This window comes from Sinocyclocheilus grahami, unplaced genomic scaffold (assembly GCF_001515645.1).
Source record: "Sinocyclocheilus grahami isolate Dianchi unplaced genomic scaffold, SAMN03320097.WGS_v1.1 scaffold495.1, whole genome shotgun sequence".
NCBI lineage: Eukaryota > Metazoa > Chordata > Actinopteri > Cypriniformes > Cyprinidae > Sinocyclocheilus > Sinocyclocheilus grahami.
This window is the reverse complement of record NW_015505674.1, coordinates 1,105,802-1,129,712: the sequence shown is the minus strand read 5'-3', so window position 1 is coordinate 1,129,712 and position 23,911 is coordinate 1,105,802. Positions and strand designations below refer to the sequence as shown.

General features: G+C 38.5%; 1 protein-coding gene across 1 annotated transcript in view; it reads left to right on the top strand.

Annotated features, from left to right (window-relative positions):
* LOC107554231 (ciliary neurotrophic factor receptor subunit alpha-like) overlaps positions 1-23,911 on the top strand; it is an 85,306-nt gene that overhangs the window by 28,577 nt on the left and 32,818 nt on the right. The window contains exon 2 of the mRNA XM_016236685.1: positions 8,158-8,391. Coding sequence (XP_016092171.1) covers positions 8,158-8,391 — 234 coding nt within the window. The remainder of the gene's footprint in view (positions 1-8,157; positions 8,392-23,911) is intronic.

The window sequence follows — 23,911 nt, the reverse complement described above, 5'->3', positions numbered from 1 at the left end:
TGTTTAATAAACATGACCCTAAATCAGCCTAATTGTACAGGTTGTCCTTAAGATTGACTAGTGAAGTAGTTGTTGTTCACACAACCTAGTCACTGATCAACTTTGAAAATGTTTCGTTAAGTCATCCCTTGTTGTTCCTTGTTTTATGGGGTATATATAGGAATATTCTTGATTGCAGTTCACCGGAGGCCATTTCATCCTCTGGACCCGAGATTTATTGTAAACCCTGGTCGAAGTGATTTTTCTCATCAGAAGAATGATTTGTCTTTCTTTCGGAGACATGCCCAGGCCTGACATGATAAATGATCTAAAAGTGTGACGTTGGCTAGGACACTGGTATTCTCTCAGAAATGCTTTGTGTTCCCTTCAGCATAGCAACAATTTCAAACCAAGTCATCTAATTCCAGTCACAAAAATTTCCCCTTTCGGCATAAACACATCAACATCTCAAAAGACCCTTTGCATTGGGATTGATTGGGGGAAACGATAACAACGGCTGAGCAAATGGAGACAAATTACGCCAAGCAGTATTGGGGCTCTGAGTGGCTGTCAAAACAGACATACAAAATTAAAGGCAGGATTCTTTCTGACCCCTACCGGAGCTCGTTCCATCCGTCTCCCTCCTGCTGCCGCCCTGCGAGGGGAATGGGAACAGGGAAGGAGCGATTGTTGGTTTTAGGCCTCAGTGTACTTCCTGTAAACGATGGGAGTGCTTTGTAATGACATCCAGGTATGTTTGCTCTTCATTTTGCACGGCTCATCTGTGATCAGTGCTGGAGGACATGTGTGCCGGTGGAGATGTAGTAAGAGAGGGAGGAGTAGAGCAGGCAGATTTCCATCCCTCCTTCTGATGATGACAGGGGGCCGCAGACACAAGCCTGCCACGGGATGTTTACATTCCACCAGCAAGGCCACGCAATTCCCTCATTCAAAGCAGAGCTGAGGTAGAGCGGCGGAATAAATGTGCACGTAATCTGGGTATAACGGCATGTTTTCTCCAAGGGCCTGGGGCCAATACAGCAGGTTCACGCCATTTACTTCATACTAAGAATGAATTCGAAAATAATTGCAGAGTCAAGAGGCAGCAAAGTGCTCTTGAATCTTGATTTTACAATCAGTTTATCTCTGCCACACTTTATTTTGTTGTGCCACATCAGTTGTTAGTCCGAGTATGCAAATATTTATAAGTTAGAGGGCTTGATAACATGCCAGTGGCACTAAAAGAAAGCCTCAGTGACATACCTGAAGACTCTCAGTTGATTTTTAATGCTTCTTGATCTGGCTTGTTACCAGTGAACTTTGCACTATGGAATATCATTGCCCATGGTCATTCTTCAAATATGAATGAAACTTGGTTTGCAAACAGATATGTTTTTACGCTGTGAACTTACTGTACACTCTTATTTTTGGCTTGCAGGAAAACCCATCCCTCTGAAATCTTAGCTACACTGCAGTGCTCAGCTTATTTTTTTCTTATTCTTCCAAAAGGCGAAGCTATGATCTTTACAGAGGTTATACTGGAGTTCCCTGGCACAAAGCAACATAATAATGCATACTAAGCTATTAATCATATTTCTCAAGCTACGTTTGCAACAAACGGAATTTGCCATCCACTTTCTATATGTGAGTCGCTTTTAGTTGGACCACTGCTGCACAATCTCATTGGTACAAAATCCCTACAAAGACAGCCATTGAAAGACAGAAGAACCTCATTTAAACTTGGTCTTCCAATTTTGGAAACTGATTGCAAATCAAATGCATCCATTGGTCCATTTTTATTTTATTTTATTTTTTTTGCGAATATGTTTTTAAAGTTTGTAAAACTCTCTACATGTAGAACAAATGTATGTTTGAGTTGTGTCATTAGTAACTTCCAACACATTCTAAACTGGAAGCGTGGTAACTCAAACATCATCTTTCAAGCATCAGGTAAATCGTTTCCTTGTACATCATTTTTCTAAGCATTGGCACCCCCATCAGTCATTAGAATGCCTCTATGATTGGAAGTAGGTGAGGAGAGATCCCACATCCAACTTAAAATGCATTAAGTATGTTCTAACTGGCTTTTGCATAAAAGTATAAATACCTGACTCTAGAAACACCCATTTGGTTGGGACACGGTGAAAGACGATTCCAGCTCCCTGCATACTTTGCAATCACGATAATCACAGCATAGCATCACAACCACCATGGTAACATTCTGTATGGACCAGTTGCTGCAATAGTCTGATGCTGCCAGAGCCATGCTCTAACGGTGTACACAATCTACCCACTTGATAGGCCGTCTTTTAATACTTACGTGCTTCCTGAAATACCCAACCTTGCACCAAATCAATGACATGAGCAGAGCAAGCCCAACTCCATATATCTGCACAGCCTGTCAGCAGCAGCTAGACTTCAGGAATGCTAAAGATGTATGTTACTGTGTATTAGCAAATGAAGAGAGGGGGTGCTATTGCCGTGGAGTGCATTTCTGAGATTAGGATCCAGTTCAATCAAGGTTGCCTTTGTGTATTAGGGCTTTAGGTGGGAGTGGGATGGGGTGCTTTAATCTCCTCTGGTGCCGATTTGCATTGGAGTGTTGCCTCATGCTGCTCTCCATCACAAGGGGCTGTTGAGTTATACATCCTGTTTCATCTCCTCTGGCAGGCTGCTCGTGTGTCTGGGGAAACAAAGTGAGACTGAGTTTTTATCAAAAGTTCCATTGTGCAATGAATTTGGAAAATAGCAAGCCATTATTTGAAAAGAAATCAGAATGATGCAAGGAATATGGTAATATGACTATTTTAATGGTATGAATCATTTGTTTATAAACACACACCTGCACAGGACAGTACATTGCCCACATCATTATATCCTACTCAGTTTTCCTTCTCACTGTTAAAGTTATTATATAAATGTTATATAAAGAGATATTATGTAAACGTTACAAAAAAATCATAGCTGTACAAAACCAAGCTTTGCACAATCCCTGGAACAGATATAGTGATTTGACTGCAGTTGAAGGACATCGTTAGACATGACACTAAGCAGAAGAATATGACCAATGTTTACTAAGTAATGATAATAATAATAATATACAATTCTTATAGTTTTATATTGCATTAACACATATTGTCATCCCTGCATGTATTCATTATAATATTCTTTGTGATGATTTGTTCTCACAAAATGCAACCATCAAAGATCATTTTATGACTTGGTATGAAAATCAACTGGTGGGCATAAAGCAGCAATTTTACAATGACATTAAACATAGCTCCAGCAGTAATTCTGTAAATTGTGGGCAAGGATCGACCATTGGCTTTGAACATGGTTTGAGCAATAATTCCATCTCTAAATATAAATTGGATAACAATTCATTGTAGTTAGTATGCTAAGTAAACACCCATTAGGGGTTTTTCGTAGGTCACAAGCTAAAGAGAAACTTGTAGAAAGTGTTTGTCTTCAACTATATTCTTTGAAGCATGTGGTGCATCACGGGGGGTCTGGGAGGAGAGAGAAAATGAGGAACAGCGCCAGTGGCCACGAGTAAGCAAGCATCCCCCCTGACAAGTGTAAGAAAATAAACCAAGTAGCCGAACCCACATTCCCAATGTAGAGCATCTAAGCCCAGGAGCCCAATGATGAAGCTGTCTGATCCATGTAGTATCAATCTGATACTTTCTAATCCTATTGACCTTTCCAGATGATGTAGCATTTCATGACCTTTGTTTGTGTGAAAATCCCTCTGTTACAATACAATATCAGCCAGGGAGGGAAAACGTCCATATGCCGCAGTTCTGCCCAGCCCACCCGCAGCCTGGAGGCATGGCTACTGAGCGATGAGTCCTTGTAAACTCTGGCAACTCTGAACGCATGCTAATGCAATGAAATCAAGGATGGAACCCAATATTCATAATTTGGGGGAATCAAATTTTAAGAATCACTTACTGAAAACCCCTTACTAATTGACATTTTTGAATAATGGCTGCATTAGACGTCTATTTTAAAGCTGGTTTAAACTGGTCAGTGATGGTTTGGAGCTTGCAAAGCTGACTGGTGAAGTTTTGCCAGTTCAGTTAGTTAAGAATCCTCTTGGAACAGCAGCATGCAGCATCCCATTCTGGGCACCAGTATCCCAAACTCGACAGTATGGCTACTGTAGGTTTGCTGGGGTTTTCAGAAGGCAATGCCTGGCATGAAACCTTTGGTATTTTCATAAAACAATATTATGAGATTGTGAGTTATAAATTGAACGTTTCATTGTCTTCGTACTGGTAATAAGGGTATGAATATGTACTCTACTGTCATGTATGGTCTTTTCTCTGAGAGTTTGAGAACAAATGACAATTACACAGACAGCTTCTGTTTGCGCAGCCAATTAGCTGCTTTGTGCTTTTGCTGGATGTTTCAGAAGGACAGCTGTTCCTCATCTAGCCAGGAGTTCTAGTTGTCCGCCCGGTCCTCTGTTGGCCGGTCTAGAATTCCCTCCACAAGCAACACTGCATATGTCCTGCTCATAAACCTTTAGCACTTCCATGTGGGTGTAAAGTCCCTCTCCTCTCATCTCTACATGACGCCTCCGCTAACCTCTGCGGTCAGTTTACATCTACATTATCAAGTGTCAGTTTGACTACTTTTTTAAACTCCAACCATATTTCCCTTCCATCCTATTCCTTAATGGGACCTTCAAACTTCAAAACTTGAAGAAATATTCACAGCAAATTTGCATGTGTTGGAAGTTTTTTGCCTCCTGGAATCAAACTTGATGCTGTTTGGCCCTAATTTCCGGTGCTGAAGATAATATTGAGTTGCAGAGTATTAGCTATGCCACCATGTGGTAACACCTGGAAAGAAAGCAAACCTAAGATCTGATATGGCCAAATAAAATGTACCTACTAATTATGCATAATGAGAATTAGGTATTCTGAGCTATCGAAAGGTAGCAGATATGAACAATTTTTCCTGGGCTTTGTTGTGTTGTGCCAATGCACCAGCGTTTACGCGCCCTATAGCCGCCTGCCCACCGCTTCAACAGATAAGCAGGCAGGAAACAAAAAATGGATTTATTTGATGCTCCATAACAGCACGGTCTGGCAAAAGTGGGCCGACAAGTGAGAGACAACTCCTTAATGAGAATCCTCAAAGGGAACAAGGCAGAGGGCAAAGCAATGACTCCCGTGCTAAAGATATTTGGAGAGGAGATATTTCACAGGCTTACACCACTGAGATTCCCCACAGTGAACTGTCTTCAGAGGGTTTCTCAAAAAATAGAGCTATAAAATGGGCTTTTGAGAAGTTCAGCCTGAATTCAGGCATTTAACCTCCTTGCAATTATTCTTTTTTGATATCTAACATGTGTTTGAGATTGATAATTATGTTTGGTCAATAGACACAAGTTGGTTCAAAGAAATTATAGTGTGTATGGGGAGTTGTGTTGAATATGAAACAGTATGATTATGTGCAATACATTACATGTTAGTTTAAAGCAAAGAGAATATAATTAATCTTAAGTTTAATGTAGAAAAAAATCCATAGAATGATAATCAGGATGATGAAATCAACAGATATTCAAGTTAGTTCGCAGCACAAGGTGACCTGAGATTTTTCTTTGAGCTAAAATGAACAAAAGTCATACAGAACTTATTCAAAAAGATATTCTACTCCCATTATGTCATTTTAAAATGATAGGTCACCTTACAAAAATGTCCTGTTTGGATTTAAAGGCATGTTTTAAGTTTTTGGTTGCTTAGCAAATCGACTTCAAATCGAGTTTCTCATAGGTATTGATACAATTTTGGAAGATTTTGTCATTGTTTATAAGCATATAGGATATTATCTGAAAAGATATAAACATGTAAGCGGAAAATCTGCAGCCAAATTTATGACTGCATGCCATGTTTTCTGAATTGAATCAATCCTAATTTGCATTTCTGTGTTTCTTTGAGTCGCCACTGTCGCCATCCTCCTCTTTTGAACGCAACAGACTTCCGCTTTCTATTCTACTCAACACTGCTATATCACAGGCTTTGAGATCAGAGTAAATGTAAAATTCATGGATTTGGTTTGCCCAGAACGTGTGGATTAAGCTACAGGGGTAGTTAGTCAGGTCAGTGGAAGAAAGAGAAATTGCTTTTTCTCTGTGCATTGTGGGAGTCACGATGCCATAATGAAAGTCAAAGAGGAGCATTGATGTGTTCTCAGAGTTTTGTTTGTTTGCCTGTTTGTGCATTCTGAACCTACTTTGTCTTATGTTTCTTTCATTGTTGCAGCTGTCGTATGACGGCAGACATCTATAGGGCATTACTCGTGGTTATGACATGAAGAAATATATTTTTGTTTGATTTCAAAGCCCATAACAGCATGCCTTGGGGCGAGGGGATTCTGTAAGAAAACAACCACATCTTCCTTTTTCTCATGAAAAAACTAAGTAATGATTGAACTGATTGCAAGTAGAAAAATAAACAGCCCTGCTATTTTCTCATCACAGGCAAACCAAAGCCAACTGTATTCGATAGCTGATTTGAAATTCACAGCCAATTCATTTATCAATTCATTTTCTTCACACAATCTCATATAATAAAATGTGACGAAAACAAACTTTCAAGAGAATCTCAGCCTCCTCAAATTCCGTCACACACTGCCTTCAAGTCATGTAGGAATGATCACGTTTGAGATGAGTGAACATGAGCACCACCAAAATGTCCTAAATACCAGTGGGAAACGCTGGATTATGTTTGAGCCCTGGGCTTTGTAGGAGTGGGAGTAGCGGCGATTAAAGAATGGCTGAATCAGAGTTACGGGCCATTTCAATGTTGTTGTCTTGAAAATTGTGAGACGTGGGCAGTGGAATGGGGGAGACATGAACTTGAGCAGCACATTTGTTTGTGTTATGTGCAAATCAGTGCAAAAGATGCGACACAGAGACACAAAGGTCAAAGGATGTCCTTCTAGAGCATGTTTCTGTAGAAAAAAAACAAACAAAAAACTATGGAAAAGCAGCACAATAGAATGCAAAAATGTAATCTGTATTGGTCTTAAAAGTATGTTGCACGGCTCGACAGTGAGCATTTCACTCGCATTTGCAACTAAAAGTAGATGTGTGCTCACAAAAAAATTATTAGGGGTCTGTAAAAAGTCTAAAATGGTCTAAAAAGTAAAATATTTTATTATATTTAAAATTTGGGGATGGAATAAAAGGAATCATGATACAGCCTATCCACCTTATTTTTCAACGTGGACGAAAGCTGCTTTCTGTGCGAGACTTCTTAGCATTAGCTGCTATAGGGCAATAACAAGAAGAATATCAAAGTGCAGTAAACTGTATACGCTACAAATCAGTGTGTTTATAATTAAGACAACACATTAAAATATGGTAAAAAAAAAAACACTTGGCATTAAAAAGGCTATGATTTCATTTAAATGGAGTTTGAAGTAAAAACGCAGTGATGTTGAGTGTTCTACAGGTTTGTGGTTTTAGAGCAGTTTGCAGTTAATGAATACCATGCATTTATGATGATTGTTGAACTAATATTACATATTTCTTCTTATGATTCTTCTTGTTTAATGGCGAATAACTCCTTAGGGGCATTATCGCCATCTACTGTACTGGATGTCAAGTAAACTTTCATAGGTGATGAGTCTGAAATTTGAGGGGAAAAAAAATAATTTTGGTGGATGTTTCATATTCTCTCCAATCTATTGCACACTCAGATCACATGCTCATGCTAGCGCTGCGTGTTCTAGTACATGTTTCTTTTCTCCCTGGTGTTTTAGAATGAGCAGCCAGCAATTGTAAAGCATAGACATTTCAAAATAGGAGTCACTTTGTATTTTGAGCTTGTTTCTAATTAAAAGTCACACATTCTGCATATGTATATATATATATATATATATATATATATATATATATATATATATATTTTTTTTTATTTTTTTTATGTATTTATTTTATTTCTTTCCCCCTGCTATTATTGTTATTTTGGTTACACAATAAACCAACAAATCGTCCTCTTATGTGCTGGACAGGAATGTCTTATTGTGTCCTTTAGTAAAGACAAACACATTATTGTACGCTTTTTCATTGCTCTAAAGCTGCTGAATTGTTCACCTTAGGGAAAAAAAACGAAACGTAAGTGTTGCAATTGAATTTGACCATCTGTTACGTTTCCTCAGGTGCCAGGATTCAGTATGAAAGGATTGGAAATGATGTCACTATGCAGTGCGGCTCGCTGGACAACGACGCCTCGGTAACATGGAAGGTGAATGGTACAGACGTGAAGGCCCGTCGGCGGGAAGAAGGACCACGGCTCATCCTGATGGAAGTGAACATGAGTAGCAATGGCCTGTACAGCTGCTTCCAGAACCCCGACGGCCAGCGCCGTGACCAGATCAATCTCCGGGTTGGACGTAAGTAGTGTCTGTTTATCCCGATTTCTTCTTCCTCCTCATATTCACTACATCCTTCCCAGAACTCCGAATAACCCTGCAGTGTTTACCCCGACACTTCTTTTTCTAAACAAGCACTGCGCTCGTTTCCGCCACTTGCTACCCGGTCATCTCATGGAGGCCAGTAACCTCTTGTTTGGATGTCTCCTCTGTGTATTTGCAGAGTCTAATTATTAACAACAAACTTCATTGTTTGACCCTGACCGCTCCTTGGTTCTCCTCCGGCCCCTGATCCCAAATTTTGTCTTCTCCAGCAAACAGCTGCTTCTGTCTGTGTGGGAGTCACTGGGGTTTTATGTCTTATCTATTTGTCTACTGGATTAATTTGTCATGCTAGATCTTTTTTTATGAGGACACACAACGAGATGGGAGAGAAGATAGTAGATGTCCAGATGTGCGCAATAGAGCAGGGTCATTGGGTAGGACTTCTGAGTGGCCTGCCCAGTTTATCAGTTACGTCCCCTTTCAGGCCTGTTACATTAACACTTGAAATCTTTTTTTGTTGTTGTTGATTTTGAGATTTTTGAGATTTGTTGATCTTGTACATCCATTTTTATGTTTTGAAAATGTGAATGTTTGGTTGAATTTTCGCTATTGTTTGGTTTAATTTTGGTTAAATTTTTGCCAAAAGTATGAAGTAATTTTTGGACATTTTTTTGGAACTGTATAACTTCAAACATTTTTTTTCTTATTCTTTTTTTTTGATGAAGAAAAAAAACATTGTAAAGAAAATTAAACACTGAAATACAGTAAACCTTATTAAAAAAATAATGACAAAAAATATAAATTTATTTTATTATTATAAAATGTACTTAAATATGAGCAAATAAAAAAAAATATTAATAATAATAAATCTAAATTAAATCTAAATGTGCACTTCTAGAAAACATAAGACATGTTTTCTGTTCAGGCAAGTGAAAATGTTGACAGGGCATCTAAAAAAATTTTTTTTTGAGTCCTGATTACACTTTATTAAAAATACTAATAATAAAAAACATTGAAAATCTCTAATGTAGGTCTATATGAAACATCAAATATGTACTGGCAGGCTGTGCACTTCATGAAGATGCAGAACAAAAGTTGGAGATGTGGTTTGTGTGACTTACACTTAGATCCTTTTCCTCAACTCTCAGATAAATAAAAAAAAGCTAAATTATGAACTGCTACACTGCAAAGCACCGTAATCAATATTATGTGACAACATGTTACCCATAACACCGCCTGCCAGCAATTTCATTGACTAATCAAATGAATGAATGATGAGGGGAAAAGTGGAGATGAGACCTCTTATGAGAACATGATGAGGGATGTGCTTCATCACCCGGCTCTCCGTACGTCCACGGATCCTGAAAATGACTGAACAAAATCTAAACGAGATCACGCAATTAATAAAAATGCTCTAATTCCTCTGAAGGAATTTCATGCTTTAATAATGCAACATTTCAAAGAGCATGAATTAGATTTCCTTGGCAAACTTGGCAAATAACACCGCCTGCCAGCAATGTCATTGACTAATCAAATGAATGAATGATGAGGGGAAAAGTGGAGATGAGACCTCTTATGAGAACATGATGAGGGATGTGCTTCATCACCCGGCTCTCCGTACGTCCACGGATCCTGAAAACGACTGAACAAAATCTAAACGAGATCACGCAATTAATAAAAATGCTCTAATTCCTCTGAAGGAATTTCATGCTTTAATAATGCAACATTTCAAAGAGCATGAATTAGATTTCCTTGGCAAAAACTACAGCAACTGTCTACTTTGTTTATTTTATTCTATCTCTGCAAACCTAAGGTAAAATGGAGAGCAAATTAAGACTTTAGTTAAAGGGATAGTTTACTTAGCCAATGTCGTTCCAAGCCTGAATCACTTTCCTACAGGTTGGGAAAGATGGAATGGTGAGTAAATCATGACAGAATTTAAATCCCTTTAAGACATTAATCCTACACGTGTCTCCTATGTTTACTTCTGGAATTAACATCTGTTCCAGGTGATCTAAACACAAGTGATCAGCCGAGACAGATTGCCATTTACACCTGGTATAGTAACATCCTAAATGCATCTTATGTGACCCTTTTGTGATCAGATTTCCTAACCACATACTTCACCACATCAGTGTGTTACTGCATGTTGATGGAGCATAAAAATTTGAAAAAGTCAGCACAGTTTAGCAGATGGGCCCATCTTAAAATTCTTTGACCAAGCGAAAGTGCGAACAGTATTTCATTATGTGACTTTTTGCTGCACAAAATCAGATTGTGAGCTGGTGGACCGGTGGCCGAGTGGCCACAGTTTCTTTGTCACAATGGCTGGGTCACGGGCAAGCCGGCTCAGCTAACAAGATAAGTTCTGCAGCTAAGTGCCTGAATGAGAATGGCATGGTCCCAAGCCCACAGACAGGGAGAGGCCCCTCCGCAAGTACGTCAAACACTCTGCCTGTCTGTGACTGGAACGCTTGCCAGGAATTAGAGGGGAAGAATCGAGTCTGGCCATTAACAAGGATTCCTGTAGTTCCTCTAAACAGTGTTTAGTGGTCTGTCATAACCAAAACAGCTTGTAGGTCAACTTTCACAGAGAAACCATAGGAAACAAGTTATGGTTTCCTTGATAATTATGATGGTTTTCTTTGTGCCCACGGATGATTCAAGATAGCTGGGTCCAGTTGCAGCTAACTTTTTTTGTTTCTTTCTAGACTTTTATTCAGCATTGTACTAGGTAGCCTTACCCCCAGTGAAATCCTAATCGTTCCAATGCATAAATATCAAATATGTTCTTATTGTTCATGATTCTGTTGCACTGTGCAGCATTTCTGGTTTTAGTGTGAACCTGTAGCTGGAAAGAGGACATTTCAAGAAATTCTACGAAGAGAGAAGAGGAATGGCATCAGTCTGTATTATGACATATGTTTGACTGTAACAGATTGTCACAAAAGAAAAAAGAGTGGGCTCTATCCATCAGCTGTTGATTTGATTTTGAGATGTGGGCATTGTGCCGAAAAATTAACATGAGTTTGCAGTCGATTGTGGCGGGGGCGGGGTTGAAGAACACTAAATGATTGGAAAAGTCCCGTATATGTCCAGATTAAAAAAAATATTGGTAACTAAAATTAGATGATGAATATTAAAAAATGTATTTGGGGGGCTCCAGTGATTAGCTTTCAAGGTATTGTCTGAAGGGCCCATGTTTTAAAGGGGTCATATGACGTTGCTAAAAATAACAATATTTTGTGCATTTGGTGTAATGAAATGTGTTTATGCAGTTTAAAGTAAAAAAAACCCACATTATTTTCCACATACTGTACATTTGTGTTTCTCCTCTATGCCCCGCCTTTCTGAAACACGTTGATTTTTACAAAGCTCATCGGTCTGAAAAGTGAGGTCTGCTCTGATTGGCCAGCTATCCAGTGCGTTGTGATTGGCCGAATACCTCAAGCATGAGACGGAAATGTTACGCCCCTAACCATACTGTGATGCTGTGTCCCAGCATGACGAGACAAAAACATTAAAACCCATTATAAACGGGGCATTTGTTGCATCCAGTGGGGACATAAGTACGGATTATAATGACTTATACTGTCTTTTTATGTGTTGCGTTGCATCACGCCGCGTAAACATAAAACCATTTCTGCATTTGTGATCGGAGAAACAACAAGCGCTACTCTACACTGCTCAAAACTCGCGTTTGAATCATCAGTGGCAAATCCTTTAAATATGAAAACATACTTACAGACTGTGAGTCAGAACAGCCGGCATTGTAGTCTACTCTACCAGGTTTAGGAAACAGTCCTCCCTAAAATGTTTAAATGTGTTTAAACGAGGCGTTTTAGGAGGGTGTGGAAGAGTCATAACTTTTATAAAGAATATCTCTTTGGGTTTGAGACTTTAGTCTTTGCAACTTCGGGGATCTTATCTATTCACGAACAGCTTGTAACACTCCAAAGAGAAAGGAAAACTTGAAATCGCATCATATGACCCCTTTAAGTTTGCTTTATATGCACCAAGGGGCATTGGTGTTCCTTTGTTGGTCTTGGACCCTTTCTCAGTGCAAGACCTCGGGACAAATAACCTAGTCCTGCAAACAGTTGCAGTAAATTTAATAAAAGTGAAAACTATTCAAGAACTCAACCTTTAACATGATCCACAACTAAGCTGCTCAAATTTGACTAGATTTTCTTGAAGTTATATTGCATAGTGTATTAGATTCTAACTTTTGTAATTACTGGGTACATGCAACCCCTTGATTTTGGGATAAATAATGACCTCATCTATTATATTTTCATAACGCTGTCTTGAAACACTCAGTAAGATCAATATGGTCATCGGTACCATTATTGGTTGGCAGGAAATATGATGCATAAGCATAGAAAAGTTTACTAATCGTGAGTGCTGTTTGCTACTTAAATGTTGGTCTTTCATTTAATCTTTCTGAAAGTTACCCATCCCAAATGTCTCACGAGCACCAAATGTGTCAATGAATTGAAATCGCTGACAGGTCAAATCCTATTTGCCATTGCACAAAAATAATGACAACCTGCCAAGGAGTTATCGTTTAAAAGATGAAGAAACAGGCAGTATTGGCCTTCAGTGCTATGCCAAGATAACAACTAAAGCATAAAGTCATTCAGAAAGTAATGCCAGACTGAAAAGCATACTTTCATGAAGAGTATAAGCACATGAAAAAGCATATTCACCAGCAAGTTACTTCTTGCAAAGTTCAAAACTTGCACCATCCTTTTCACTGCTACGGCTTTTCTGTTGCTTGTGGTCTGTCTCAATTTGGCTGTGAGAAACAAGAGAAAGCCATTAAAGTGGCATGTTTTGTCTGCCCTGGGATAGAGCTGCTTTCCTGAGGGTTCAGGCAGGACCACAAAGTATGCGAGGAGAAGCGAGCTGTGCTGTTGTCAGAGATAGCAAGCTCATGTTGGGCTTCTTTCCGGTGGTTGTCAGGGAGGAAGCTGGAGAGAAGACATATGTCGAGGTCATCACCGCTTTACTTGAGTGCACATGATGCCGTAACAATGAAACTTTTATTACCTTACTGCAAGTGGAGGCAAACAACAGCTTTAAACTACTCACCACAGCGACAGTGTACTGTAAAACCTGGGAAAGATAACATTTTAACTTGACTCCACTTTTGATGATACCTTGGGTTAGCATATTGTGCTTTTAGACTTTCAAGCCTTAAAAAACAAACAAAAAAAACTTTTCAAAGCCAGTTTGCAAGGACGATAACTAAAACTAAAGCTATAAATATCACAGCTATAATGGTAATGACACATAATTAAATTGTACACAGACACAGAACGAATATTGTTGTAAGAACTTTTAGAAAGATGTTTTCCAGCTGAAGAAGGGTAAAAACAATGTCAGCCAATCAGAATCCACAAGACTTTGCCGAACTTGAGCATTTAAAGTGGCAGACAGAATGTCATTGTCCATTGATGTGGCGTTGATATAGTTATCACTATAGTTAACTTTAAAAACAATAAAAGTGCTCTATGTAACTCATACACTATATTCTAAGACATACAATAGAATTGCATGAGAAATTGACAAAAATGCAGTTTTAACATCCTAAAAATGATATTGTGAAATGATTCTGTCACAATTAATGCATTTCAGCAAAGTGAAAATTAAATGCCTGGCTCACCTAAAGTAGTTCCATATGCAGTTTACATTTTTCACATGCTTGCATATTTGTGCTCAACTAAAACATTGACTATTAGGCAGATTCTGTGTCATTAGCAGAACATGAAACATGGCCAAGGGACAGGACAAGAAAATTGCTTTCATCTACACGCCCTATTAAAACGTCAGAATTTCCATGGGCTGGCCACTTCTGATCATTTCTTTGGTCAAAATATTTTTTGGCTAATTTCCATGAGAGACGGCCCCAGTTCTTGTTTGTGTTTTGTTAAGGTTGAGCTCCTTTCCACTGCCAGCTTTATTGTCTGTGATTGATATTTTGTTTACCATTGGGATCCTCTGGGATTGTGGAGAACGGGTCGGCCAAATGTAGAATACAGTAATTACATCAGAGCTGCAGAGAAAAGCTCTGTGAGACGAATCTAGACAAGACTCACCAGCATGAGAGGCAAAGATTTCCTTCTGTTGTAAAGATTTTGCATACCTCCAATTCCCTCTACAAAACCTCCTCAGAAAAACAACTTGTTTTGACTATACCATTTGTAAACTGGGTCTATTATATTGTCCATAATGTGACATATTAATTATATATATATTTACAAAAGGTATAGATATTATTTAATTTACAAAACTTTTTTTACAGAAAACATAGTTATTATAACATTTTGACATGAATTTCATTGCTACAATCTTATATATATATATATATATATATATATATATATGTATAAAATATAACTAAAACATTTAAGTTTCTGGATAAATGGAGAACATTTCATTATCAGATTTGCAGCTGACATTTTCCATGCTGATCAGTTATACTAAGCAGGAGTGAGAGGGAAAGGAAGGAGAATTATAGAGACGTGACATGCTGAAGTTCTCTCCAGCAGATTTACACTGTTTAGCAGCTTGTCTCATCCTTTGGGAGGAAGGATAGATGTAATTTACAAGCTTTCTCCAGGATTTTCTCTCTAATCAAATTTTCTCCATTCTTTCCATACTGTCTGCGTGTTCTCGAAGAGAAAGACAGATGCAGAAAGAAAAGGGGAAAAGAACATATTGCTAAATACTTTCCAGACCGTTATTCATCTTACGGTTACTTTCAAACATATTTTCAAACCTAAGATGGATGTGGGCCTGAAAAGCAAGACAATCAATAAGTAATTTACATTTTTTTGTGGTTCATTTCCTCAGGCATAACCTTATTCTCTTGTAACATAATAGCGTTGTTATTTATAGCTCAAGTAGACAATGTCAATACAGACCAAACATGGCCATGGCATCTGGAGATTTCTGTATACCTTGAAATTCAGAATCTATGTTTTTAGTCAGAGTTTTGACTGAACTGGGGAATTGTGGCAGAAAGTCTAAAGAAATTCATAGAATAATACATTGCAGAAGACATAGCTGACGTAAAATGTGACAAAAATAATTCGACAACCATCTGCAAACCCTCCACCAAAACATCTGCATCCACTCAACCCATCAGAACATTTTCAGGACTGGCTCGAAAACAGTAGCTGAGTTTTAACATTACGTAACGCACACCGTCTGCCACCAAGATGAACCATGTCGGATTAGCAACTGTGTAGGGTCTGCGTAATCGTAACAGAGTAACAATGGGAGCCGATGGACTTATACCCTCTTTTTCTCCAAACAAACAACAAGAACTCGGCCTCTCAGAACCCACGCAGAAGTACTCTGGCTAGATAAAATAAATCAAACATGACAAAACACAAGAGCAGCTTCTTTCGGATGAGGCTGTTTTATTGCGGAATAACACATCACTATTGATCTTGGCTCGATTGGAATCGTAAGTGGTGGGCGCTCGCTTTTTTCCATCCACCGTCAGCATGGAGTGTGTCCCACATTGAGTTAGCACATCACGCTGAAAACCTGGTGAAGCTGTTTATCTGTGAAGGCTTAACTTCAAAAGACAGCCCACACACATGCATGTAAGCACACTCAGGTTGGGGTTATGTGTGTGTGTGTGTGTATGTAGTGGAAGGTTCAGATACCTTAGGCACCTGTCATAGCTGAACATCCGGGGAATCCAAATAAACATGCTACAGCTCATACATGTCGGTAAAAAGCAAAGCTGACAAAGTTAATATTATTATTTTTATTTTTTTTAAGAAAAAAAATATATTATTTTCAAGACAGAAATTCTGGATTCTGTCTTGACTCAAAACTCTTTCAGTTTCCAAACGGCCATCATACCAGCAAGATAACATTATATGAAACTTTAATTTATTTAGCGTTTTTTTTCACAATAGCTTTACAGAAAATAGACCTTTACAAATCCCCCAGTGAGCGAGCCAAAGATGACTGTGGCAAGGAAAAAACTCATTAATACCTAAACGTACCAACCCATCTACAGATCTACCTAACCTAATTTAATTTCTATCAACCAACCTTCTTACTCTACCTATTGACCCTACCTACTAAACTACTTGCAATACATACCCATGCACCCAAACATAACCTAAACTAGAAAACCCCCTACCCAACCACCCATTTAATAACCCTTCTACCTACCTATGCCCCCACCTACCTACATAACTAACTCACCTTACACACAGGTCTACCTAGCTGATCCCATTTACCCTTCCTGTCGACATACCTGCCATACACACATTTACCTACCTAAACTAACCTAACCTAACTTACCTAACTCACCTATGTATCTACATTAACCACTGAACCACCCATTTGCTAACTAAATCATCTACCTGCTCTACCCCTTTCTAATTCTTACCTAACCTGTCCACTCACCAACCATCCAACTTAATCTAATCACCACAAGCATCCACCCACCTAACCTACTTGTCATTACAACTATCCTACACACACTTATATATCTAACCTAACATACATATCTACCTAACTGCTCCACGTAAAACCACCACCCACTAAATAACCTACCCATTCTACTGACCCTACATAACCTAACTGAATCAAATCCCCCACCTACCAATGTACCCTACCCTACACACACACTTAACCTAACCTAACCCACCCTACAGCCACAGACCTATTGACTTACCCTTCCCACTGATTTACCTAATCCAAACAAAACCACCCACCCATGTACCAATACCCATTCTACTGACCCTACATAACCTAACTGAATCAAATCCCCCACCTACCAATGTACCCTACCCTACACACACACTTAACCTAACCTAACCCACCCTACAGCCACATACCTATTGACTTACCCTTCCCACTGATTTACCTAATCCAAACAAAACCACCCACCCATGTACCACACCCACTCATTCGTCCACCAACCTGTCTGTCCTACACTGCCACCCACCTTCCCATCTACTCTACCCCTCTCCCACTTCTTCCTTCTCTAAGGCAACAATCTAACCTATCTACCTACCTTAAGTTATCCATTGCCCTACCAGCCATCATACCTACCCTATTGAATGCACCGACCTCTCTATATACCCAACCTAACCTATCTAACACCCAATCTACTTACTGGCATCACACACCCAACCTATACTTACCTTCTCCCTTAAAAATTCAGAACCACAAAAATTATGATATTATTTGTTCCCCACTTGAGAAAGGCTGTTGTGCAATTGCTTGGATTTGCAGCTTATTCAGCCGTGACGAATTGGCACAGGATAACCTTTCTCACACCCAGCAGAACCTTAAGCCCAATAACTCAAAAACCATTTCATTATTCAGCCGCCTCTACCTCGATCATATGTTCTTTGAGACTGCCTCTCATCAACATGTTTGCTCTGATTAATTAAGAATTTCAGAAAGAGCTTGAACACACACCACCTGCTTGCATCTAAATTGACAACAGAATGCGGCCTCAACAGAGGAACCATCTCACTCTGAGCAAGATACAAGTGCCAGCACTCATTTCCAGTTCCCTGCAGTATGGCACATGCCTTGGGTGTGCCCTCTGCTCAAATCAGGAAATAAACGGCTGTAAATCATTTGAGGAGTAAGTTTGATAATAAGATATAGAAGGTCTAACTACTCCCACGCTGTAAAACACTCTTGAAATTATTTTGAAGTTCAACGGGATACAATCAAGCTGTGTGAACTGTTTTCTCTGTTTATCACTTTATGCTTTTTCCTTTTCAACTGAGTTCTTTAAAGACCCTCAGCGAGCAGCGAGTCAATAAACAATAAGTATATATTTTTTCCTGTTATGATGCCTATTTTATTAAGACAGTTTGGTGTGGCTGCTCTTAGTTTGCCATTGGACAGAAACACAAATAATTTTGGTGCACATACTAGCATACTACATGACCTTAAAGCTAACAGAAAACAGCTAAAGGTTCAGAGGTTCTCTGTTTGTAGAAAAGTACCAAACATAGTTTTTCCCTTTCACTGAATATGGAGAGCAGCTGGATTAAATTATGAATAATTAAATTACTAGAGCTGCCCACCAAAAAATGCAAAGGTGTGGCAGCTAAGGCTCTTAGCGTGATTGCGTTTCCAAAAGGAAAAAATTATTTCAGAGCATTTCTTCTGGGAATATCTCTCGTCTTGCCTCACTGCCTCATCAGAAATGGAATAATGGAACGCAGTGTCACACTCTGGCGACTCGCTATACAACACCTCATTCACACACAAAAGATTAGTCATGCACTGGATACTAACCTGTTCAACAAATATATTCTCTACAAACCCTGAGTCTGGATTTAAATCATTTCCAAGGGCCATCGTCGAAATGATAACCTAGTAATCACTACACTTCATTTAGAGATGAAAAATAAACAGTGTTCATTATGATTAGGATCTTAGCCAAATGTATAAATAATGTAGGAATAATGCTGTATATCTCAACTCCCCCTAGAAGTCCTTCACCTCAGTTGAAATGAGGGCAGTGCTCATACTGTGAATTATTAAAACCCTAAGCAATTACAAAAATTACACTACATGCCTGGCTATTAACATAAGCTGTCTTGGCACTGGCTTGCTCTGATTATGTTTAAAATGTGCAGAGGTTGGGTCTTTTCTGCTCTTAAAGAGGCTCGCTAGTTAACTTTTGATTTCCTAGCATGGATTATGAATTGTGGCCTTATGAACTCATAAACAGTACTGCGTTTTGAACACTCTCTGTTCTTGTTAATCAGGTCATATGAGGAGCACACATTCATTTGAAGTTCCATTTTGGTAAAAGATTGGTTCTAGGTTTTGGAGCAATGCCATTGTATATACTGTATGCATCTATGCAACATTTTAAGTGCAGGATGAGCTTAACTGGATGTTTGATGTTTGTCCTATGTCAAGACTTCCATGCATAGCAGCTAGATTTGCACATTCTGTGGTTTGACCTAACAGGTCTGGGGTAATTTGTTAGAGTTTGATTTCCAATGAAATTCTTGGTAGATGGTTGCAAAATGAGGAAAGAATGTGTCTCTAATTTGTGTACAGTAACGGCATGAGGTTAGAGTTCCCGCTCTTCTGAGACACAGACACAAGCTCACTTTATATGGTTACGGAAAGCTTTAACGCAAGATTGGCGCAAGATTTTGATGAGTTGCTTCTACTCGATGCCCAAAATGAGGGCTCGGAATTGGCCGAGCTCTTAAAACGCGGAGTTCAGAGTACAGACACCCTCTTCAACTTTTGAGAGAATTACCCCAACACCCCACTCTGTACTTAAACGTCTTCAGCTTGTTATTGTTCATGCTAAACACCAGTATGCATCTCAGAACAAGCAGTAATAAGCAGTGAGACGTTTACTGCGTCTGTCTGGCTCCATATTATCCAACCTCATAAACCAGCATGGAAGTCAAATCAGGTCTGGATGAAAGATGATAAATGATGATAAGCAGCGCATGACTGAGCCAACATGTAAGTGATCTATCTGAAATCACGCCATATCCACAGAGCGTGTGCTCAAATCCACCACCATACAAGAGCAAGACTACTTTCTTTCAGAGAAGAGAAGCTGAACTATTGTAATTGTTACAAGGCACTCCGCTAGGCTATATAGTTTTCACAATCATGATCATTTAAAATAAGGACTTTTTAAAAAAAATCTAATTAACTGCTTATCAATTAGAAGACAATTGGAAAATATTGCATTATTGTGGCAGACAAAAACAAAGCAATAGACATTACAAAATAGCTTTAAAAGTCTATATATTGTTATTTCTTTATTTAACTTAAGCCTATCACTGACCTGCAATCCACAGCAATAAAATAGTTCAGCATTGAAAACATGTCTTGAGACCCTTGTGTCCTCATTCTGGAATCAACACAATTTATTATTTTATTTAATTACATTTTATTATTTTTAAATGTATTATTGTTAAATGTATAATTTTTTTAATTTATGTATTTATTTATTTGGGGGGGATCCCCTAAACATACCTAAACCTCCAATATATGTATTTACTTTTAAATTGCCTTTTTTTTTCTCTCTTTCATAATATGTCAAGTTTCGATATTTTGATAGGTATCTCATTTGTCGAATTTAATATAAAAAAGCGTTGGAAAACTAACATTGCAAGGTTATATATTCTGTCATATGCGTCTCGTCGTATTGATTATATACCTCCAGCACAAGCTCACTTTGCTCCGTGATATTCACAAGTGACTCAGTGGGAGATTTGATTAATTGCCGTCAATAAATCCATCAATGCGTCGCTGTGTGGTAAAGTTCAGTGTGCAAGTAAAGCACACACAGGGCAGTGACGGTTCAGTGTTATTTGTAACTGTGAGTGCTCTCTCTCTCTCTGTGTGTGTGTGTGTGTGCACTTTTAATTACTCTAAATTTTGGTTGTATATTCATACAGCTAACTGTAAATTAAATCTGTGAGGTTACACGAGACACAAATTGACTCAGTCTAAACAAACAGGACTGGCAGGTTTGATTGGCAGCCGAGAACATAATTATGTAAAGGAGAAAAAACAAATAGCAGTCGACTGTCCTCTGCACACGAGCAATTCAATTAGTGGCCTTGTAGCCAGAAGACAGTCCTAGAGTGAATCAGTGAATGAATATTCATTATGTGAAAGTTCATTACGAATACAATTATGAGGCAGGGACCTTGAAATGGAGTCTTTGTTTACCCAAATTATCAAATATACTGTACTGGATTAAAAACAATCCTGTTAGTGTAAGTTGAAACAAGTTTAGTTTACTTATTATACTGCATAAAAATCCAGAAAAGGAGCATCTGTTTTGAATGCAGGAGAACTTAACATGCCACACATTTTGATATTGACGGACAGCGTAATTGTTGAGAATGACCAGTCAATACAGTGTTGTCGGCACTTGGTGACAATTTAGAAATCAGTCAAATTGACTGGAACTTCACTAAGATTTTATCGCAAATTGCTCCAACTGCCCTCTGTTTGATCCTAATTACTTCTGTGATTTCAAGGGGTTGTGAATTAACTGCATTCTTAAATAAAGATTGACTTCGTTTTAAAGTTTACAGGCTAAAAAGAGGGTTTGACAAGTAAATGACAAGTTTAGAAATAAAAGATTTAATGAGTTTCTCAGACTGTAAAGATTGAATTGCTAGTCGCTGAATATGAAAGAGTTTTAATGTTGCTCAAATTGCCTGTTTAAGAAATACTTGCAGTTTTGTGTTGTATTGAGAGCTAAGAATAGAGCATAACTTGACAAATGACAAATTTCTTATCATTTACTCACCCTCCTACTTTAAAGTTGATGCATTTTTAATCATTTTTAAAGCTCTGTCCACTTTTGTTGTGTGAAGAAAGCTTGAACATTCTGCTTAAACTCACATTTTCTGTTTTACAGAAGAAAGAAAATAAAATGAGTTTGGTGCGTCATTTTCAGTTTTGCATGAAATACTCCTTTGCAATCTTTTTTTTTTTTTAACTCTGTTCAGGTTCATTTTTCCTACAACATATATACTGTTACAAAGTAGAAAGCCAGAAACGCATCTGGTTGGATGCAGTTTCCATTGAAGCTTGGCACTTTTAGGCAACCCAGTCTCATAAAAATATGTACCTCTGGGTACTTTTCTGCAACACCGTTTTTACGTACCTTACTGCACGATTCGCCGCAGTTTCAAAGAGAAATGTCCACTGAGTGGCGCTAAAACACGGGTTCAATACGTGAACCCTGGCACGTTTTTATTACGTTGATATAGTTACATATTGCTGTGTTTTTATTACGTTGCTTCAGATACGTATTGCGGCGGTTCAGAATTCAAGTATCCAGGGACTGTCGCTAAAAGATAATGCTCTATAATGTTGGAAATATGCCCTACACCAAACCCAACCCTAAACCTACCCGATAGTGTTAACAAATGCAAAACTGATATAAAAACGCATTTGTTGATGCAACCTTGTCATTTGAACTAACTTATTTGCAGATTTGAATTGTTTTGTCGAACCGTAGTTACACGGGATTCGAATCGGAGCTCCTCGCCTCTTAAGTACGTCTCCGTACTCCGTGAGCTACCGAACAAACCTACCGAACATTAAAACCCGTACATATGAAGCTTGATATGTGATGCCAGCGTTCAAAAGTATCAGTTTTGAAATGTCGCAGCATGTTAAAATTGTTTTGAATATATAACATAATATTCCTCAAGTAATTGTGCGAAAATTAGGCTTTATTAATCTAAACTGTGGACCTGTAAATCATACTTTTTGTGTGAAAAGGAATAAAAGTAGTCTAGTGTTAATTTCAACTGGAAACTGCAGCGATTCGTATGTAGGTAAGTTTTTTCAGTTTTGCAGAAATATATTTTGAGGCACGTGTTTCGAATGAATGGGAAAACTGGTAGCACTTTAAATTACAGTCCTGTTCCACATGTACATATATAACTGTTATAGTACAATTTATTACGTTGCTTCAGGTACGTATTGCGGCAGTTCAGAATTCAAATATCCGGGGACTGTCACTAAAAGTTAATGCTCTATCGTGTTGGAAATATGCCCTACACCAAGCCCAACCCTAAACCTACCCGATAGTGTTAACAAATGCAAAACTGATATAAAAACGCATTTGTTGATGCAACCGTGTCATTTGAACTAACTTATATGCAGATTTGAACTGTTTTGTCGAACCGTAGTTACACGGGATTCGAATCGGAGCTCCTCGCCTCTTAAGTACGTCTCCGTACTCCGTGAGCTGCCGAACAAACCTACCGATGAAATCCCATTGATATGAAGCTGGATATGTGTGGTGCTAACGTTCAAAAGCATCTGTTTTCAAATCTCCCAGCATATTAAAATTATTTTGAAGCTATAACATGATTTTCTTCAAGTAATTGTGCGAAGATTACGCTTTATTAATCGAAACTCTGTAAATGTGTGTGAAAAGGAATAAAAGGTGTCAGAGTTTTACTGCCTCTAGTGTTCATTTCTTTTGGAAACTGCAGTGATATGTACTTATTGGTACGTATTTCGCGTCTCGCGAAAATGTTCCCCCGGGTACGTTTTTGCCATGAGACCAGGTTGCTTTTAGGATACATTGAGGAGAGGTGTCTAGTTGCATTTTATGATTAAATGACTTCTGATGTGCAAATCAGTTCTCTGGGAAGCACTGACATACTTATTATATCTAATTCAAAAACACATGGTCATTGAATAAGCAAATATTTCTCAGTTTAACCTAATTACAAATCCTATTGCTCAGACTCAGACTGAGTTTATTCAGATGTAACCCCTCACTATTCGGTATATTCTGTTTCTCATTAGGGTTTGGCAGTGATCTAGCAGAGAAGTGATGCTTATGTGGTCAGATTGTTTTCTCAATAGATCCTTGATGGTGCTTTAATGGAGAAATTGTTCGGCGTGCTCATAATGTCTGTGATTAGGGAAATGGCAATAGACCCTTGACAATGGAGGAGTGAGGAAG